Source organism: Miscanthus floridulus, chromosome 1, assembly GCF_019320115.1.
Source record: "Miscanthus floridulus cultivar M001 chromosome 1, ASM1932011v1, whole genome shotgun sequence".
In the NCBI taxonomy this organism is placed as follows: domain Eukaryota; kingdom Viridiplantae; phylum Streptophyta; class Magnoliopsida; order Poales; family Poaceae; genus Miscanthus; species Miscanthus floridulus.
Window position 1 is genome coordinate 183,695,087 of NC_089580.1, and position 22,335 is coordinate 183,717,421.

Consider the following 22,335-nt stretch of genomic DNA (forward strand, 5'->3'; position numbering starts at 1 on the left):
AGGAGGTGGCAACCTCTAAGAGTAACAAGCACCACTGGCTTGCAACTCAATCACCTAGTGCCACTTGATGCAACCTCACAATACAACCGCACTAGAATCGCTCACTCACACAATTGGATGAACACTATCAATCATATGTGAGATGGAGGGCTCCTAAGCACTCTCAAGCATGGACACAAAGTCTCCCGAGGTGCTCAGCTCAAGCCATGGCCGAGACCACCTTCTATTTATAGCCCCATGGGCTAAACTAGCCGTTACCCTTTTACTGGGCAAATTTCGGGACGACCGGACACGCAGGTCGTTTGCACCGGATGGGCGCCAGCGTCCGGTCATAGCTGAACCGCCACGTGTCCCATTCAAACTAGTCGTTGCCACCAACGGCTCTCTCTGACATGTCGCATCAGATGCACTATTCAAAATGACCGGACGCTGAGCCGCGGTGTCGGGTCGAGTCCAGTAAGCTCCTAGGGCTGGCCGGACGCGTTCGCTCACTCCAAACCAGACGTAGGACACGCAGCGTCTGGTCGAGTCCATAGAGCTCCTAGAGCCGCTCTGGGCCGACTAGACGCGTCCGGTCACTTCGGACCTGACGCTCCCAGTGTTCGATCAACTGTTACGCTGAACACTGACACTCGCTGATTCATATGGCCATGGGACGCGTCCGATCGTTTACACTTAGTCGCTTACCTCGGGTCCAAATATCAAACATGTCTGGTCAACATACCGGATGCGTCCGGTCACTTCCGTCTGACAACCTGAAGTCTAGATAGAATACCGGTCACGTCCGGTAGACACACCGAACGCGTCTAGTCACTCTATGACTAGCGCGACTAACTCCTTTTCTTCACCAACCTCTTCTCCTTTACAAATGTGCCAACATCACCAAGTGTACACCACCATGTGTATGCGTGTTAGCATTTTTAGAAATATTTTCCAAAGGATTAGCCACTCAACTTGCCACGCCACTCAAACCTAGCGATGATGCAAAGTTAGATCACTCGAGTGGCACTCGATGACCGATATGCAAATAAGTTTGCCCCTCTTGATAGTATGGCCATCTATCCTAAACCCGGTCATCAACTTCTCTACACACCTATGACTGGTGAAATGAAATGCCCTAGGTTATACCTTTGCCTTGCGCATTCCATTCCATCTCCTCCAATGTCGATGCAACACATGCACCAACATGATCAACATTGATATGATCCACTTCATATCATCACGTGATCATACTGGTTCATCGATCTTGACTTCACTTGCTCTTCACCATTGCATTCATCCATCGACGCCAAGTCTTGCTCAACTTTCACCGTCACGCGGTCCATCGCTCCAAAGCCTCCGACTTGCCCTTTATGCTTGCAATCGGTCCATCAAGCCAAGTCATGTCTTGATCTTCTCCACCTTGATCACATGACTCAATGTCATGTCTCATTTGCAATGAGCTCCTTCATCATCACATGTGTGAGCTTTACATCATTTCCAAGCCATTTTTACCTTCATGGCATATGTTGCTCACACACATATACCTGTGCACTAATCACCTGTGTATCTCACATAAACATAATTAGTCCACCTAGATTGTTACTCAATTACCAAAACCACACAAGGACCTTTCACATAATCTTATATTTGGATGTGCATTCATCTCTGATGAAACTACAAACACATTCAAATGGCTATTCGAGGCATTCCTAGAATCTATGGGAGGAAAACATCCAAAGACCATAATTACAGACCAAGACCAAGCTATGAGAGGAGCCATAGAAGCAATAATGCCACAAATAATTCACAGGAATTGTTTCTTTCATATAAAATCTAAATGCTACAACAAAAATGGGAAGTGCTTTGTAGTAAATAAAGGCTTACTAGAGACATTTGAAGACATAGTGAGCAACTCATTGACAGAAGAAGAATTCAAACATCAATGGCATAAAATGATTGTAGATTACAAGCTAGAAGGGAATAAGTACTTCAAGAAAATGTGGGAAACCAGAAACAGGTTCATACCAGTATATTTCAAAGAAAATTTCTATCTATTTCTTCAAACCACTAGAAGAAGTGAGCAGATGAATGCTACGATCAAGGACAACGTTGGACCTACATATAGCATAATGAGCTTCATGAAAGAATACCAAAGAATAATTGATAGAATCAGGATAATGGAGAGTACTGAAGATAATCAGAGCAAACAAAAGAGACCTAAAGAACTACAGACTGGATACAAGATAGAGTTACAAGCAGTTGAACGTTATAACAGGAACATATTCCTAAAGTTTCAGTACCAGCTCAAAATGATAGAGAGGCTAAAATACAAAGAGAAGAAGATGGGAAATGTTTCGAAGTATGGCACAAATCAAATAGAGTTCAGCAGGTACAAACAAACAGAAAATATGTAGTCCTAACAGATCTTACCAAAGGGAAAGAGGAATTCACTTGCATTTGTGCAAAATTCAGCAAGGATGGAATACTATGAAGCAACATACTAAAAGTCATAGTTGAAGAACAAATAGATTAGATACCTGAAAAGTACTTTATTGACACGTGGAGGAAGAAGGAATCTAAAATCATGACGAGACAAGTAGAAGACACACCTGCAACCAATGAACTGCTAAGATTCAATGTCTTGTGTAGGAAAGCAGTAGTGCTTACATCTAAAGGATCAAAGAGTGAAGAAATGATGAGTTACCTGGATAAAGAATTTGATAGGATTGATAAAGAGATGGACCTAATTGCAAAGGCACTACAAGAAGAAGATGATGATTCCATAAATGACGAAGAACACCACAATGATGGCGTACAAGCAACATCATCAACGATTATTGAAGAAAGTCTACAAGTACTAGATCTAGAAAGGATAAAGCGAAAGGGATGATCAAAGAAACCAAAAAGAAGAAGGCAGCAAACTAAAGTGAGATCACAACTAAGATTCTTTTCTAAAACAAATAAGCGAATCATAAAAAATTAAGCAAACTTATTACCAATTTTTTTTTGATATGTAGGCCCAACTGCAAAGAGCAAGAAGAAGCAGAAGAAGGCAAGAGAAGACAATGCAGATGAAGTCAGAAGACCAAGATAAAAAAAAGTGATTATCAGCACAAATGAGGACATAGAATAGGACCTATTTATATTTCAAAAGAGCTATTATCATGTAACCTCTATTATCATGTAAGCATATGCAGCAGTTTAGACATGGACAAAAACATCGTATTGAACTCAGTCCATATCGAGATTTCCTAAGGCAGATGCAACTGCCCAAAAAAGACAAAGAAATTGAAAAAAAGGAATCATTCAGATTGCAAACTCCTTGAATCATATACTAAAGCACCAGAAGACTCTACTCCTGTCAATAGAGGAGGGGATGTGAATTAGAATATCGACATAGAAACAACAAGATTAAAAAATGAAAATTTCAAAACAAACCTAAAGTTTGAAATCATACACACGATGTTTCATGCCAGTGTTCTTGTGATGAAAAAATAGCTCATTTGCAATCTTAACTCTGATAAATGGAATATCTTCACGACTAAACATATTGCCTAAAAGGACCCTAGGAGACGTCTAGTGCTCAAGGAACATCATAGCATAAATTCCAGAATTAGAATTGCACAAAATAAAGAACAATTAAAATGAAGAAACAAAAAAAATCTATGCTTATAGAAATGAAACATAGCCGTGACAACAAAACAACCAACCATAACCGCCAAAAAATTAGAATATAAACTCCACATAATATGCACTGAAATTAAAAAATCAACATAACAGATACTTATGAATTATGAAAAGGCTGCTCAGGAACAATAGGGTACTCAACTCCATAAAAATTGGAATCCATGTCAACTTGAATAAATTTATTCCAAAGATACTGAAAAGAGTTTATCTACATTGACACAAGAACAAAACTTTTTTTAAAAAATAACAAACAATCAAACTAAAGGAGAAAAAAAGAAAGTACATACAAGCCTTCCTTCAATATCTTGATGATACTCAGAATTGCGGCTATACAATGAATCAAGAAATACAAAATAACGATCATTAATGTCAACCACAAAAACAAACCAATGCTTCTCATGCAATATAGGGAAGAAAAGCTGAAAAACATATGAATAGAATTAAATACACATAAAGAAATATAAATAGAAGCAAAACAAAAACAAAAAAATGATAATACCATATTAGATTGATGCACTGGTCTAGCCTTAGCAGACCTTCTAAAAGATCGTTGCAACAACTACTGGTCAGCTTCCTCATAATCCAATAACATATTATCCTAATAATAATGCAAAATAAAGTGCATTAGTTAAAAAAATTAAAAACATCATCAAATTTTATTTAAAAAAAGATAGAAGAAAAACTTACGCCAATGTTTGAGAAGAAATAATGCCTTTTTGAGAAATTTGGATGACCATTTGGCTTCGAAAACAAGCTATATCAGAAACAAGATACAACAAAAGTATTGACAAAACCTTCAGGTTTCAAAGATTAATCAAGAGACCAAAAAGTACAGCGAACACCAGACAAAGACATTGCATCTTGACTGCACAATGCAAAACAAATTAAAAAAAAGCTATAGAACACATCGAAATAAGCAAAATACAATCAATGGAAAAGAACTAACCTCTGAAACTCAGAAGAAGCCAACTTACAAAGAATCTTGTAGTTTCTACTTTAGACTTACTGACTTCATAGAACTTAGACTTAAATGTCTCATAATCACCGCGAAACAGAGGGCCATGATTCACAAACCTGTTAGGACCATGTAAAGGAACCTTTCCACCTGTAGATACAACTTGAGACTTCTATACAAATGAATGGCTTAAAGGAGCATAACAAGGCAAAGACTCATGAGTTGAATGGCTCAAGTGTTGACTAGGACTACTCCTACTGCACCCACCCAAATCTAATTTGGAATTGTATATGTCATTAGTCTTCATAGTCATTTCTCCAATAGATGCGGGGAAGATTTGGCACCAACAACTAAAACTTCTGGAGAAACCTATATAAGGAAAAAGAAGAATGAATAGATAACTACAACATCACTGACTAGAAAGCAAAGAATCTAGAAAAATAACAACAATTTGAAACAACAATACATTAATTGGAGCCTTTGATGCAGAAGGCAAAGAACCACCAGAACCGCGAGGATTCAAATGATGTTCCGCTTGATGAGGGGAAGGAGAGCACTGACTAAAATCTAGGGTCTGCATAACCAATTGAGCCTAAAAAGGAAAAGAAATCATAGAAAATTACAAATACAAAAACATCATTTAAAAAAATACAAAATCAAATAAAAAACTTACACTAGAATTTGGCAGGCCACACTTCTTCATTGAACCAGCACTTTGAAAACATAAAAAATCATTATAAAAAAATGAGTATAAAAAGTAAATAAGCAAAGAACAAAAACAAATGAAACATCTAAAAAGAAAAAAACTCTAACCTTCTGAGAAAAATATCTTGAATACCCAGGCATAGGAGAAGGAGATATAGAATCAGGGGCATACTTGTTTTCAAGATCTGTAGAATAGGGAAGCCCAATAGAAACTGATTTCTTCAGACAACCTTTCCTCAAAGACTTTGAATTAGAAATATCACCAAGAGGATTCCTAGAACTGGACATAAGCTTAGGAGAGCTAGGACCAACGTCAGTATAACCTATAAAAAGAAAAATGTATATAAGGTATTAGAAAATAAAAATTTCTTGAAACAGGAAAGAAAATGAATAGAGAACAAAACAAACTAACAATTCTTCTTTAGCTTAGACACACCATCAACAACATTACCATTAGAAGGCTACAAAAAAAGATGAGAAGAAAATAAAAAAAAGTAAATTACATGAGTAAAAAAACAAATAGAAAAAAGATATTAGCTACAAACACATACATCATTCAAGTTTTGGTGAAGTTTATATTGAGAAGGATGAAGAACTTCAAGATCTGGATCATACTTTCCTGTGAAAGGAGAACCTACAAGTAATAAAAAAGTAACAATGAAAAAAACAAAACAAAAAAATAACCAACCATGAGAATTAACACTAGAGCCCCTAAGATCAGCTTCAGGAATAATAGGAGAAGCATCAAACCCACCAATAGGGGAACCAAAGTGCTCATCTTTTTCAATAGAATCAGAAAATAGTCTGATAACTTCCAAAACTAAAACCTAAGACATCTCACTAACAGAATACACATGCTTCCAAAGTTTGATAAAGGTCAATCTCATTTCATCAGACAAAGCAGTAATCGAATTAACGTCAAAGTTGACAGAAACACCACAATTCAAGCAATGCTTCTCAATAAGCTTGCGAATAGCATCCTTCAATTCTATAGGGAGCTTGCAACGAGCATAAGAATCAAGCTTGCTAAAAAATCATTATCAATAGTCTAGTGCAGGACTTGAGGAAGCAAGCTCATATCCTAAAGGAAAAATAATAGGAAAAATATAAAACATTCAATACATAAAGTTTGAAAGGATGCATATCTAAAAGAACATGTAAAGGTACAAAAACATATATAAAATAGGGATACAATCTTAATTTACACTAATCAAAACTAGGAGTTACACCATAATAATCACCTTAACTTTAGTACAAGTAAAGTGTAAACCTACTATAATAATCATAGAAACTAAAAATCACATTCTATAATTTCTAAGAGAAAAGAATCTGACTAAAATAAATCAAACAAGAAACTAATAAAGATGCATTTCGCAATAGACATAAGCAATCATACAAACGTATCCTAGCTCAGTAAAAAAAGAAACAGGCAAGCAACAAACTCCTTAAAAATGGGAAAATTATGCAAAAACAAAAAATACAAAAAGGATAAGAAAAAAATTAGCTTAGCATAGCAGGTCCTTGAATAATCCATAATAGGATGGTACCTGTCGGGGACCTAATACCGGGGTACCTAATGAGGTGGAACTAATGACCGTTGAACGTTGACACTCCCGATCAGATGAGAACATTACTGCGTCTCTTGTCCGAACGACGGAAGACTGGTTCCGCCTCGCCCGACCCCCGGTGGCTAGGCTCCGCCTCACTCGATGTCCGAGGGTAGGCTCCGCCTCGCCCGATGGCCAAGGGCCTCCTCCGCTTCGCCCGACGGCTGAGGGCAGATTCTGCCTCGCCCGACTACCAAGGGCCACCTCTGCCTCGCCCTACAAGTACACCCTGCTCCTTCATAAGGATGAGCATAGGGTATGACATGACATTCGAGTCAAACACAGCACCAAGGACCATGCCCTACGCCGCGGCAGGAAAAGTACCACTAGGGTACAACAGGATGGGCGCTTTAGACCATTCCGGTATTACAGAGTCTAAATAGTGTTGTAGGCGCCGCCTTCGGCCCTCAGACACGGAACCTAACATAGACATACGACAACCACTACGGTCCAGGAAGAGACTCGCGCCCTCTACAATGACGGATGTACTGTCACCGCGTCGTGGTCCGAAAGGAGCGGCATCTGCTCGATGACCCCTTGGGCCCACCACTCCGATCGGAGCACTCGCTTCAGCCTCCGGACGCCCTCTCCAATCGGAAGGCCTAGCCCAAAGCGCTACTTCCAACTCCGACCTCGTGTCCCTCCGACCGGGGCTCATAGGAACCCTACTCACAGCTCTTCTCCGATCGGCACACTTAGAGCCAACTAGAGCCATCCGACCGGGGATGTCCGCTCAGTAGGAACCAGAAGATGTGCGGAGAAAGCCAAGGCAAGGCTCACAAGTCAAAACCACTGTACCAGGGACCATACCCTACACGGAGCAGTACTCTACAGCCACCCTGACATTCTACAGTGACATCGATAGTGTTGTAGGCGCCTACCATTATCTGGTACCCACCAGTGTGGGCAACAAGGCTCGGTAGGCATGGACAACAAGGCTCGGTAGCATATGCACCCTTTCTTTCTCACTTGTAAAGTCGTCCCCTTCATCTATAAAAGGGGGTGCGATTCCTCCAACAAAGGGGACCTACTCTTGACGGATTAGTTGAACACACACGACACTTCATACACAACTGAGCAGCAACTAAGCTCTTGGCATTCTTTTTTATCATTCCATCAGAGACTTGGGACTCCTCCCTCTCTCGACTGTTTGTACCCCTACTACGAACCATTTTCAGTACTAATAACACGAGCAGCAGCAGCAAACTGGATGTAGGGACGTTCAGCTCGAACCAGTATAAACCTCATGTCCTTTAGTGCACCATCCGGGCCTAACGCGCAATAATCATAAATTTACTAGCCGGTGTTTGTTCGAAACAACGACAGTACCCAAAACAACTTTCTTGTCTCTTGCCAAGACTTGCATACTACTTAATCATATCTTTTTTCCATATAGATATTCGAGGAATAGTGGAAGCGACTTGATGAGATCCAAAATCGACATGATCAATATATAGAACCTAACAACAATATAAATAAAAAATAAAACATACATGAACATAAATAAAAAAGTAACAACAAAGGAAAAACTTATAGCAAGGAAGTACAGGCAACCACCAAGAGTAGTTTGCTAAGTAGATTTGCAACTCTTCAACTGATTGAATAACTTGATATACTCAAGCAACCAAGATAGGATATATCTACACCAGTCATAAGATCGAATCTGATCAAGGTCTTCAAAGATGCCAAAAAAATTGTGACAAGGAACCACAGAAGAATTGGGACAAAGGAAAGTACTCATCGCAACGACAATGAAGCAAACAAACATATCATCATCAGACATTTCTTTCTTAGAAACAAGAGCCTCAGAAAAGAAACTAATTGGAGGAACATTATCCTTCCCAAATCTTGATAGCAAACAAAGCCTGCCAGCAGTATAATCAGCAAGAGCAGGAGATCCACCAAATGGAAGGTCAAGAACCAAGTGAACAACCTCCTTAATGAGAGAAATAACCTTGCCATCAATAACTATATCACCATAGTTATAGTTCACAAGGCGAGCAACCCAATGAACAAAATTTTTAGGCACAGAACAATTATCAAACAAGAGAAGAGAACCAAATCCATACTTTCGAATCACATCTTTACGGTCTTCAGAAAGAGAATTTATCACATTAGAGAACACTGTGACAGAAAATCTTGAGAAACCAACGTTAGGTCTACCATCAGACTTCTTCTTTTTGACCTAAACTAGTAAACATAGTAATAAAATAAAAAATAAAAAAGATGATAGGAAAAGTTCAAATAGAAATAGAAAGTCAAGAACAATACATACATTCTGACTCAAAGACATCAACAGCTTCTTCTTCAAAGACTTTAGCCTAGAACACTGAACAATAAAATAAAAAAAACAAAATAGGATAACAGTTGGGATAAGAGGAGCAGGGGGTAATATGACAAACACAAACAATAAAAACACAAAGCCTTACTTCTTTCATATACTCTTTGTACAAAGCTTCATTGAAAGATTATTGACCAAGAGAAAATGAATCATAGAAAAACAAATATCAATGAAATGGAACAAATGCAACCAATTCAGAGGACAAAAAAATACTTACATTTGAATCAACAAGATCATAATAATTGGAGTCATCATTTTCATCTAGATCGGAAGAATCAAGAGGCAAAGACAACTCATCATCATCATGATCATCAGAATAATCGCTACTTGTAAGGTCCACAAAGGTAGCCTTCCTTTTCCTAGCCATCTAAGATGAACTCATAATATAAGAACACAATAAGAACTAATTTTTTTGAAAAAAATAATCAATCTTAAAAACAACATTGATAGATCAGAACTCAAAGCAGGTCCAACCACTAACAAAAGTTCATGAGAGACTGGAGAAAACAAACAAAGTTGACACTTACTACAACTATCACCTAAAAGGTAATACAAACAAATCTGACAATGACTACAACAAAAATTACTTGAGCAACTAAACCTAAATAATCCTAAAAATAGACATTGACAAAAAAGTTGCATCTGACGCCTAAAACTTAAATCCTAGAAATAAAAAAACAAGACAAATTATATCATGTGGACTTTTGTATGAGCAAAAAAAAATAGAGCAAACACTCAAAGACATACTGCTGAACTTTACTGCTTGTGCTCTGAACGTCTTAACTGACAAGATTTTTAGGACGCTAAGATATAAACTAGTTTCATTCTTTTAGCTTGATAAAAATAAAATGCAATGTTACCATAATCAAAGACAATATCTGAACCTTTAGATGATTAGACCAAGCATAGTATTTTGCTGATAACAAAGCTATGAAATACAGAAACTGAAACAAAAATAAACTGAGACTAAGACAAACAAAAATACAAAAATAGAACATATAGAGAGAGACATAGACACACACACAGAAACAATTTTAAAAAACTAAAAACAAAACTAAAAATGAAACATGGCATAGACACAGATGTAGACACACATACACAAAGAAAAAGAGAGAGACAGAAGAACTTAACTAAAAATCAAACATCTTCAATATACATATCAAAGCCATACTTATATTTCAGCGTTCAACATATATGATTACAACGCAACCATGGCTGGTATTCATTAAAAAATAAAAATTATATTCAAAACTAATCCTACTCATCCACATCATCATCATCATTTGGGCTACGAAGCTCGCGACAACAAAGAGGACAAGAGGTATTGCGACTGATCCACTCAAAAATGCAATACTGATGAAAGAATTGCGAGCAAGGTATTGCACGAAGCGTCGGGGTGGCATCCACTGAGCTAGCTGCATTGTCCTCCTGGCTTCTGTCAGCTAACGTCTAGAGGCGGATGGCACAAACATCATCCTTGGTCAGCAACACCTCTGTGAAAACAGGATTTGCTTCACGGGGGGCGGGTGGGGATCGGGACGGGGTGGAGGTGGGGAGCAGAATTGATGTAACCACATGCGGCTGTCCACATATGGGCCTCTCCTATGTCGTGTATAACGCAATTTTTCCATCTCAACTTGCACGACGGGATACACCAGTCGAGGTTCTAGGGATTGCCGGAAACAAAACAAAAACAACTCAATCTAATGAAAAAAATCATGAGTTCAAAAAAGTCATGAAAAAGAAATACAAGTATTGATCGGTAGCATTTCCAATATAGTATGTATTTGCGTACATTTTATATGAGTGTCTAATTCAAAAGGATTTGTCTAAAAAATATAGTCAAATTCTGATGAACAATCAGAAACACATCCACAAATAAAACTGAAAAGACTATATATGAACAAATGCAAACTACAAAGCTAATTACAGACATAATAAAGCAACGACAAAATGGACTGACCACATGCAAGAATGAACAAAAAATTAAAAATTCAACTAAAAGTCAAAACAAATAAAAGACATTACCAAACATAAAAATTGACAAGAGACCTATTAGACTTAGAAGTAGTTACAACAACATTACATATCAATTACATATAATGAACAACAATAAGTGAAATTAAAGTATACAGTAACCACAGAATTAAACGATCCATTCTAAAACCAAAATAGACCAACTATATAAATTAACTAAACCACCTAACCGCAAGCAAACAAATATAATCAGTTTTCTAAATAAAATTGAAATGGAATGTAAACTTGAAATGCCATGTAAACTTAAAATTAGAATAGTTACATAAAAAAACTCTGAAAAAAAGAAAAGAACTCAAGCACCATTAGCTATTGCAGCTATAGTATGAATGCAGACAAATAGAACCTCTAATAATCAGTTTTCTTCTTCACTTGAAAAGCTACAAGTTATTGCATCAAATGAACAAAAAACAAAGCACCAGCAATCTAATTATAAGGCATTATTAGACCCCGTACAAACCATTGAATAACAAACTAAACTAAAAGACCATCAAATAGAATAAAATGAGTAATAAAACTGATTATAAAGCTCATAAAAAAGCCCACATTAGAGTAATAAAAGAGCAACAAAACACATGAAGGAGTAAAATTACAATACAAATTCAGAATCCACAGCATACATCCAATTACTACTAAGAACAACCATGACTCAATTCCGACAGACAAACAATCCAATTCAATCAGTTTTATAAATAACAAACATAACGAAACCCTAACCAAAACAAACTGCGTATGATGAAGAAAAAAACTGGCAAGCTAGATCTAGAACTGCTAATTATCAACACAATGCACAACTCAACAAAGACAAACTTGTTGGGGACCAATACTATGATACCCGAAGAGGAGAAGCTAATGGTCATCAATATTGATTTATCCGAGCAGTCAAGAGCGCGACTATAGCTCCAACCGACCCCCAGGTGCATGGACTTCGCCTCGCTCGACCTCTGGGGGTGGGCTCCGCCTTGCCCGACCTCTAGGTCGGGGGCTCCATCTCGTCCGACCCCGAGGCCGCGGGCTCCACCTCACCCGACCCTTAGGTTTGTGCTCTGTCTCGACCGACCTCAGGTGCGTGGGCTCTGCCTCACCCAACCTCTAGGGGCGGGCTCCGCCTCACCCGACCCCGAGGCCACGGGCTCCACCTCGCCCATCCCCGAGGCTACGGGCTCCGCCTCGCTCGACCCCGAGGCCATGGGCTTCGTCTCGCTCGACCCTTGGGTTCATGCTTCATCTCGCCCGACGGAGACCCATACTGCCGCCAACCACTCCAGGTCCAAGCGTATGGGCCTGGGTCAAAACTCTAACACCAGAGAAAAGACTAGCACGCCTCGATATAACGTGTGGCCATAACGGGCCATACCTGAGGGTTCACATCAAGAACAGTGTCGGGCATGCCAGTGTTATTCTACCTAACCCTCGTACGAACGATGACAAGCGCGTCAGTTCACCACGATGTCCACCGAGACGGGATGGAACGCCATGACCGGTAGAAGACGCCTACGCATGGCGCCAGTGACGGACAGGCCCGTCACGTAGAGCTATCCCTGTTGACATCTACAGTATCGATGGGACCCGCATGAAGGAGAAGAAGGACCCATTGTTCCTAGAAGCCTTTCTCTCTCTCGTTCTTCTCCTTTTCCTCCGCTGTAACCCGCGCTTTCCCTTGGCCTATAAAAGGGAAAGCAGGACGCCCCATGAGGGGGGCCGATCGATCCAGATCCAGAAACACACAAGAACACCACACAAACATACGGATGAGTAGTGATCGAGCTCTCAGCACCCGTTCACTCCTTCCACCAGACACTTGGGATCCTTTCCCTCTCTCGCATGTTTGTACCCCTACTACAAACTTTTAGTGCTAGTAACACGAGCAGCAGCGACGAACTGGACGTAGGGACTTTCTGCCCAAACCAGTATAAACCTCGTGTTCTCTAAGCACACCATCCGAGCCAAACAGGCAATACTAGAAATTTACTTGTCGGTGGTAACTCAAAACACCGACAAAACTAAATCAACGCAGGAGAAAAGATTATGAGTCCAACTCACCGTAAATCCAACAAGTCATTTAGATCAGGGTAACAACACCAACTGCAAAGACCGACTCAGCTTCAGCCTACGACTCCGAGTACAACTCAACCTAGGACTCCAACTTGACCTCGAACTCCGCTTCGCTTGAGCCAAATCGAAACAAACATGAGGGGAGAAACTCACCAATGACAGCAAATTGAAGTTCCACGAAGCGACCACACACCGCCGCCCTGCTGCGCCAAAGGGATAAGAGAAGAAAACACAAAGCAAATCAAAAGACGAGATTCACAAGATCTACAACTTCTGATAGAGAAATGGAGGAAGAACTCACTAATAACGGCGAATCGATGACGGAAAGACTGTTCTGACTCAGGTACGCCTCCGCCAGCGCCCAAAACTCAGCCACCTATTGCACCAAGGGATAAAAAGAAGAAAACACAGACCAAATCAACTCGAGAGCCAAAGGATCTACGACATCTAATCGAGAAATGGAGGAAGAAGTCACCAATGACGGCGAATCGCCGACGGAGAGGCCGCTCCACCTCAGGTTCGCCTCCGCCACCGCCAATGATGTGGGCGAGACGAAAGGGCAGGGGGAAAGGAAATGAAAAGTTCAAAACAGTAAATACACGCGTTTGCCAAAAAAATGAGCTAACAAGTGGGCCAGACCGTGCAGAGAGCAAAACGCAAACGGCCGACCGGGGGGGGGGGGTGAAGAAGGGCAGAGATCACGCCAGAGCCAGATCCGATGGCCACAAAATTCGTGTGAGCCAAAGCAAAGAATCACACATGCAAAATATAGCTTTTTATGTTTTATTATGGTATTTTTTAACATATGTGCTAAAAATCAGTCACCTGAGATCTCAGGCGATAGGTTCATGTACTGTCTGCCACTTTTTGTTGTTGAGTTGATTAGGCTAGCAACGTCGTCGGATCGTTAAAAAAAATAGGCACTTGTATAATACTCCCTCCGTTCTAAATTATAATTCATTTGATTTTTTTAATCCCAAATTTGACTGCTCGTCTTATTCAAAAAATTTATGCAAACATAGTCAAATTTAAGTCATTCTTGAAGAACTTTTGTTAATAAAGCAAGCCACAACAAAAAAAAAGTGATATTTAGCATAATTTTTTAAATAAGACGTGTTGTCAAACTTGGGATAAAAAAATCAAACGAACTATAATTTAGAACGGATTTAGTAGCGTACTAGTATACCATACTAGTTGCAATAGCTAAATATGTTCTACATGTTGTGGAGCATGGCACCTGTGAGATTGGTGTCGTCTTCTAAATGTTTTGTTTACTTGTAGTCTGTTATGGATTCTCTAGGTCTCTATTTGGTATAATATAGTGCAAAGTGATGATTTAAATAAGTAAAGAGAACGACTATGAGTAATAAATCACTAGAATAGGAGTAAATAAAACACCAATAACTTAAAATAGAGCATGAACCGATGGCTATACTTTTAGAAATGTTTTGGTACTGGTTTCATATTTTCTGAAGATGAATTAGTTATGATTTTTTTAACTAAACCAATCTCTATTATTTTCAAAAAAAATATAAAACCATCTATGAAACTAGATGGTCAAATTTGTTCTGTATCGGTGATTTTGTGGTATAAAATTTCTGACTTTAGAGAGTTGCATGGCTAAATACAAAGTCAGCGGGCCCTCAACAATTGTTGGACGGCCAATAATGGTATTTTTATTGGTGCCAATGAAAATCGAAAGGAGAGAAAAATGAGTTAGTACTTGCCGAAGAATGTACTCCTAATAACAAGATTCCTTATTTTAAATGACCATAGTAGTAGTATCTATTAATGGATTGGTGCTAACTGCTAAGAGAGGAGTAAATAAACAAGAACTTGGTAAAAGTGAGACTCCTTAGAAAAGTCATAGCCCTGGATCATGGATAACAGATGTAGCACAAATTTCGTACGCGCTACAGTGGTTACTTTTCCTCCTTTTGACATACATCAGAAAAGCATTTGCGGGGGGCCTATTTGGTGCTGCAGATAGATCCTGATCCTGTCGATGAAATGTGAAAAGAATGTGTGTGTGTCTATATAATATATGTAACTGAATATGTTAGTATTTCGTTTTATAAAAATACTAAGAGAATGTACTCATGAGTATCCTCTGATGAGTATCGTCCTGTCAATCTGGACCTGAGCACTTTTCTGAGCATTGAATCTACTAGTTATGCATGCCTGGGCTAATCCGGTTAGCTATAAAAGAAGTTGTGTCTAAAAAGGACTAGGTACTCTGCCCTCAACTTGGATCGGATCCATCTGTGAAAAAAGAGGCTGAAGCAACAATAGACTCTGAACGGCACGGCTTTTCTCATAGGCGAAATTAAGACGCTAAACCTGGCCAGGTCCTAAGCACTGCACCAGGTTGGGTTGGGCCGGCCGAGAGGGTCCATTCTCTGTTCCCCTGCTGATTTTGCCAGGCGTTTTCTTCTTGTCGTCTTCTCTCTCCCCCCGTCCACGAGCGTTCTCCAGCACAGCGAGCTGAGCTGGCTCCCGTGCTTGCTTGTGTGCTTCTATCGAAGAGACTCGAAGTGCACTGTGTGGTGCGTTCTCCTTCTCCAGACTCCAGCAGCGCGGTTCACAGAATTAAATGTCCTGTTCGTTTGGCTGATAGACTATGGTTGAAAGTATTATTAGCTAATTTGTTACGAAAGAAAAATACTATTCATTGACTGATAAGTCATGCTCAAAGAAGCCGTGTTGATGCTCAACAAGCAACAAAATTTACCCCCACATGGCGATGTCACCTGGAGTTGATGCACGTCACCTCACTTTCAGCTTTCAGGAGTCCACGGGAGCATCACATAGTGGCCATAGCTCGTCCAAGTCAATATATAGTTCCGTTTTTCACAGTGTCGTCGTCGTCGTCGTACCTACGGCTTCTGCTCTTCTTCGAGCGGCGCAGATACTGCTGCGCGTACCAGATCACGATCACACTAAACACGCCAGCTAGAGCGCACATCACCGAACGGAATCACGTCACTCCAGTCTGTCCCGTTGTCGTGCTCGGACGCACGCCCAACAAGAAGAAACCGGCCACCAAAATCGCCTGGTCCGATTGGTGATACGTCGCTCGGGCACGTACTTACGCCAGAGAGTACCGTAGGCAGCAACGCCCCCAAGCAGTGTGTGTACCCAAACGAAATCAACCGTCACCGGCAGTCGCGCCGCCCCCGGCCGCTCGCCGCATGGCTCATCTCATCTCAGGTGAAAAGGGTAGGCGACGCGGGCGCGCGGACGGATGGGCGTTTCGGCCGTGCGGCACGGCCCGGTGCGCGCGCCGGACAGTTCCGGCACTGTGGAGCTGGCACCAACCACCGCGCGTTGCCCCCGGATCGCCCTCCAAGACCCCAGGCGTGGCGCGACCCGGCGGGCGGCGGGCGTACGGCTGGGCTGGGCGGGACGCCGGAGTCAGACGAGGCCGAGCCCGACCGGAACGCGTGGCGTCTGGCGAGGCGCGCCCGCTCCCGCTCCCGCTCCGCCGTTGCCCCCCGTCACGGGATTCGCCCGGACCACATGTAACAGTTGCGTACGCCCCCGCCACGGGGTTCCGTCCCGTCGTCCCCTTGGCCCTTGCCTCGCTGTCCCGCACGTCCTCGCTCCCCGCTCCGCCTCTTCCTTGCCGACGCCAGGCCCCACGCCACGTCTCCCCACCTGTCAGTGAGGCTGCCACGCCCGGTGTGGGGCCTACCGTCTTCCGCAGGCGGCTCTCCTCCGCCTCCTACTACTTTAGCAGTACCCCCGGCGCTAACACAACACAACACAACACCGCTCGTGTACTGCCGCTACTCTAATTAGTCTACTTGACCACTGCAGCTCGCTCGCTCGCTCGTGAGGGATTCGTTAGGGGTGGTGGACGGGTGGGAGCGTAGTAGAGAGCGTAGACAGACAGGCAGGGACGCCGCGGCGTGTGGCATTGTTCGAGGGCCGGCAGCTGTGCGGTGGGAGAAGGAATGGACGAGGAGGAGCTGGCGACGGCGACGGCGGCGGCGAGCTCCGAGTGCAGCAGCGGCTGCCAGTCCGGCTGGACAACCTACCTCGACGACCACACTTCCTCCTACTCCTGCGGCACCGCTCGGTTCCATCACGGCAAGGCGCGGCAGCCGTACTACTGCGACTACTCGGAGGAGGAGGACCTGTCTATGATCTCCGACGCCTCCTCCGGCCCGCGCCAGCAGAGCTCCGCCGGCAACGACGTCGAAGGTGGGGCCGCCGCGGTGCACGCCAATGCGGAGAGGAGAGGGAGGCGGGAGGAGACGACCGCCGCGGCGAGGCGGCAGAGCAAGAGGGCCGCCACCGCGTCCCTGCTTGAGGACACGGCCAGTTCGCCGGCCTTATTTGGCTACTCCAAGGTAGGTAGCTAGGAGTACGTGGCGTGCACATGCGCTGCGCATACGCATCGTGTTTCCAATCCGTCCCCCTGTCCTTCGTGATTAGTGACGACGCGTTTGCTTCTTAATTTGCAGGCGATGAACTCGGGGGAGGACAATGGCTATGGCGGCGCCGACGCCCGGATGACAGAGATCAGCAATGCCGCCGACTTCTCCTACGCCTTCTCCACCACGACGGGATTCAAGGTGCGCCACTCACTGCTCATGCCCGACATCAAGGTCTCGCTTACGGTGCCGACTAATTTGGCTCTGCATTTTCCTATTCTTGCAGGCTCCCTTAAATGGAGCTGCTTTGAGCGGCTACATGCAAATGCAGTACTCCCCGGCTCCCGTCAAGCCGATGCCCAGAAGACAGGTGAGTGAGTGAGCATTCGTTCCGGTTCCAGCGCGCTGCTCTGTTTCTTGTTCAGACAAACTGTCATATGTATAGCCACCATCCTTGCTGGATTTGTATATCTAAGCTTACCAAAAGAAAACATTTCTGCAGGTGTGCAGAGATGCGTCGGAGAAGAAGAGGTGGTGACTGCCGCGTGTTGATCGAAGGTGGTGACTGCCGATGCCGGTTGGAGTGAAGGATGTCCGTGGCTTGCTCGGCGGCTCTGTTCTGTCCCTGTCCCTGTCCGTGGAAGCCATAAGAGATGAGCAGGCAGGGAGGGAGGCAGGCTCGACGAGTGCGTTTGCAAATCTTCTCCTGTTCTCCAGACCTCCAAGAGATCTTCCCTTGCGTTGCGTCCATTAATCCCCACCTGCTTTGCCACCTCTCTCCCCATGTCTCCCTTGTGTGTGTTTTCCACTGTGGCTCTCTGCGCCTGTTTGCGCTGTTGTTCCTCCCTATCTGCGCCTGTTAGTCTCCCACTTTTTAGCTGTCATTGCAGTGGGAAACAACAACCTGAGGAAAAACAAAACAAAACAAAAACAAAAGCAAAAACATGCGCGCCGACGTGAAATCCCTTTTGCACCTCGCGGCTTTTGTCACTGTGTGTTGTAGTATGTGCATGATCCTCTGATCCTCTCCCGGAAGTCAGTAGGAATAGCCTGCGCAGCGCTGTCCCTGTTTGGCGAACGTTGACGTCAACCGGCCGGCGGATCCGTGCCCTCGATCGATCGAACCATCTACTGCTCACACTTCTAGATATTTGCAACAGAAGATTCAGCGCACACCTCGCACCATGAATGCTGGCCAACCAACCAACGGGAGTGTCATTATCCGCGAAATGATCTTAGGACCAGCCTGGACCTCTAAAAGCCCCCGCGCACGGCGCCACTAAACAACAAGGCCTTCAGATTTCCTTCGTGCCACCATTTGTTTGGGTCTTCTTTACTAGTAGTCGGCATATATAGCGACCATTTTCTTTTTCTCCCCTAGGAAAAAAAATACTCATTGATAGTACTCCCTAGCTAGTGGTAGTGGCCATGCGTGTCTTTTGTCGTGTGTGATCCTCCCAAACGGAAGCGGCACGGTTCGAGGCCCCCAGATCCCAGTCGATGCCAAGCTGGTAGAGGCGATCGAGGCTACAGTGGTGATTCGAAAGCAATGGCGACTTGCCGAAGGGGGAGCGTATCCGAGTAGTGTGTGTGGCTCCGGGCCACTACGGACGTCTCCTAAAATTCCGGTCACATCGAATGCCAGACACACGTATAGAGTATTAAATATAGATTAATTACGAAACTAATTACATAACTTGCGATTAATTTGCGAGATTGATCTTTTAAGCCTATTTAGTTCATGATTTAACAACGTATTACTACAGTAAACATGTGCTAATAATAGATTAATTATGCTTAAAAAATCGTCTCACAAATTAGCTTCCATCTATATAATTGGTTTTGTAATTAATCTATATTTAATTCTCTTTATTAATATCTAAATATTTAATGTAACGTAACCAAACACCCCCGTACTGCTTCAGCTTCAGCACAAGCAGTCTGTTCGCTTGTTGGTTTCAGCCAGCCCAAACCAGCCAGTCAACAGTGTTTTTCTCTCATAATAAATCAGCACCAGCCAGTCTAAACCAGCCCAGAAACCGACCGGCGAACAGGCCGAAGATCTCTCTAGCCAATTCTTTAAAGCGTCGGGGAGCGGCATGTGCGCGGCGAGTACTTGTGTCCGCGCGAGGTCCCGTGGCTCGGTGCACGGTTGCGGTAAGCTACAAACCGGCGACAGGCGCGGTGCTGCGTAACTGCGACCCCTGCGGCCCTGCCTGCCTGCCTGCCTGCGCGCACGGCGCTGCGCTCCAGCCTCCAGCGAGCCGCGCGGCATGCCCGGGCCTCCAGCCTCCGTTGGCCGTCGCCAGCGGCCAAGTGCGTGCTCGGCCTCAGCCCGGCAGCTCGATCCGTGCGCCGGACGCCACCTGCCGCAACGCCCGGCGCCGAGGCCGATCCGCCCCACGGCTCTCGAGCGAGCCTCGTCACCGGCCCGGCTCCGACCATTTGTTTGGCAAGACCGATCGATATTTATACATCGAAACCGATGTACCCTCACGGGGCATGACACGGCGAGCCGACTTGAAAATTGCGTTGCCTTTGCAGCCTTGCAGGAAGTGGTAAGCATCTTTCGTTATGCCCGCTACTACAGTTGAGAACATACTCCTGCTGCTCCGCTCCGCTGCTGTACTATACCCATACCACATCTGCCATCCTGTTGGTGTGGGAATATATTTACAGTTCCGCTATTAATACACCCTCCGCCCCACAAAACACGTAAAATCTTTTTTTCAAGGCCAGGTTAGTGAATATGTAAAATTATGCATGTGCCCTTGCTGTCTCCTTCTCAACACACATGAAACTCAAAAGAACCATCTAGAATTTTCACTAGAAGTGTAGAGTTAACATGATTTTTCAATTGCATGTGTATTTTTTATTGGTGGGTCCCACCATAAAGCTTATCTCCAACCTAGATTTACATGTTTTTGGGACAAGATTTAAACCACAGGATCATATTTTTTGGGGACGAAGGGAGTACCTTTTTTTTTGCACATTTCCTACGTCTCAAACGCCTGAGATTAAGGAAAGCTTCGGGCGACGACGCCCGGGCCTTGCCCGCGCACGCTCCCCATGCGCCCCGACGCGCTCGCGCTCCTCCCCATGAGGCTCCTCCCTCTGTCCCATCCGGTGGCGGCGACGCCAGCGAGGTAGGCGGTTCCTCCTCCTAGATCTGTGAGTTAAGGTTCTGGCGAGCTTCTCCTCTCTCTCTCCCAACTCCGGCAAGCTTCTCCTCTCTCTCTCTCTCAACTCCGGCGAACTTAGAAAAAAGAAGGGGCCCCGGGAGGTAGGCAGGCCAAGCGGTGGGGACGGCGGCCGGGCGATTTGGGGGTGTCGATGAAATATGGTCGGCAGTCCACCAAGGGGGGTGCCCGTGGTGGTAGATTATCGGTAGGATGCGTGTAATCAGGAACCAGATGGTGACACAAGGCGCAGAGACAACGATTTAGACAGGTTCGGGCCGTCTGGTCGACGTAATACCCTACGTCCTGTGTCTTTGGTGTATTGTATTGAGATGTATACATATTAACCTGTCCTCTAGGGGACCCTTGTCTCTCCTTATATACTCCGAAGAGACAAGGTTACAAGTAAAGTATCCAATTTGGTACTATTACAATATCTAATACGACTTGTAATCTTGATGTGCACGCCTTGATCTTACGGGCCGGGCCACCTCGGATGGTGCGGCCCATGTACCATCTTGTGGTACCCGGGGGTATATCCCCCACAGCTAGTCCCCGAGCGCCATGTATTCTAATGCGACACGCCCTTTCAACCTTCTCCGAACAGTGAGGCTTGAGTTCTTGACATCTTCGACCACCGTTGTCGCCGGAGAAGTAGGTTGTCCGAAGGATGTATGGTGCTCTTAAGAAGAAAGAAAAGGATTTCCATCCTGGGAAGTGTGCCCACTTGTATTTCTGAAAAGAAATGTAAGTGCGTCTTGAAGCGTAGCGTCTTTGATCATCAGATCGAGCACATTCACCGCAAGGTGAAGTGTGCCCACTTAGTCCCCGAGCCTGGTAGTAGGTGACGTAGTCACGTGGTGCCAGGGTCTAAAAAGAATTCCTAGTTAAATTGAGAATCCAATCGTCGTACAGGCGATACGAGATGCACCGGCAGGTGCATCGTACCGATATAGTCCCCGAGCTTGCTGGAAGGCGAGGTATGAGCCTTGTAGTAAGGTCTAAGTGCGAAAAAATATCCCCAACTGTATGCGAGTTGCCTGTCGCATGTAGCCGAGACGCAAAGTCCCCGAGCCGTGGTCGGAGAGTGGCCGAGGCAGTCCCCGAGCACAGGTCGAGGAGCGAGCGATGAAGTCCCCGAGCCATGGTCGGAGAGCGGTCGAGGCAGTCCCCGAGCACAGGTCGAGGAGCGAGCGACGAAGTCCCCGAGCCGTGGTCGGAGAGTGATCGAGGCAGTCCCCGAGCACAGGTCGAGGAGCGAGTGACGAAGTCCCTGAGCCGTGGTCGGAGAGTGATCGAGGCAGTCCCCGAGCACAGCTCGAGGAGCGAGCGACGAAGTCCCCGAGCGTAGCTCGAGATCCCTGCAATATAAATATATAGAACGGTAGTACATGATGTACAAAGTAATAAA

The 22,335-nt window shown here is 44.1% G+C and overlaps 1 protein-coding gene and 2 pseudogenes across 2 annotated transcripts; 1 reads left to right on the forward strand and 2 right to left on the reverse strand.

The window, feature by feature from the left end:
• Positions 1-3,766: 3,766 nt before the first annotated feature.
• Positions 3,767-7,458, reverse strand: LOC136468020 (uncharacterized; annotated as a pseudogene).
• Positions 7,459-8,382: 924 nt separating this feature from the next.
• LOC136468030 (uncharacterized) lies at positions 8,383-9,644 on the reverse strand (annotated as a pseudogene).
• Positions 9,645-17,141: 7,497 nt separating this feature from the next.
• Positions 17,142-19,348, forward strand: LOC136504805 (protein SOB FIVE-LIKE 5-like). Of its 2 annotated transcripts, none has more exons than XM_066499814.1 (4): positions 17,142-17,721; positions 17,836-17,946; positions 18,032-18,123; positions 18,248-19,348. In XM_066499814.1, the coding sequence occupies exons 1-4, from the start codon at positions 17,323-17,325 to the stop codon at positions 18,330-18,332; spliced, it is 687 nt and encodes a 228-aa protein (XP_066355911.1). In that variant the 5' UTR covers positions 17,142-17,322; the 3' UTR covers positions 18,333-19,348. The 2 variants fall into 2 exon arrangements, with proteins under 2 accessions (XP_066355911.1, XP_066355921.1); XM_066499824.1 differs by having other exon boundaries at positions 18,032-18,115; positions 18,248-19,347.
• Positions 19,349-22,335: the final 2,987 nt, after the last annotated feature.

What these genes read in the sequence shown, in the direction of transcription:
- LOC136504805 (XM_066499814.1), top strand. Translation starts at nt 17,323, where the DNA reads ATGGACGAGGAGGAGCTGGCGACGGCGACGGCGGCGGCGAGCTCCGAG. An exon ending in CCTTATTTGGCTACTCCAAG is followed by an intron (nt 17,722 to 17,835) that starts GTAGGTAGCTAG and finishes CTTAATTTGCAG; the next exon opens with GCGATGAACTCGGGGGAGGA. An exon ending in CCACCACGACGGGATTCAAG is followed by an intron (nt 17,947 to 18,031) that starts GTGCGCCACTCA and finishes CTATTCTTGCAG; the next exon opens with GCTCCCTTAAATGGAGCTGC.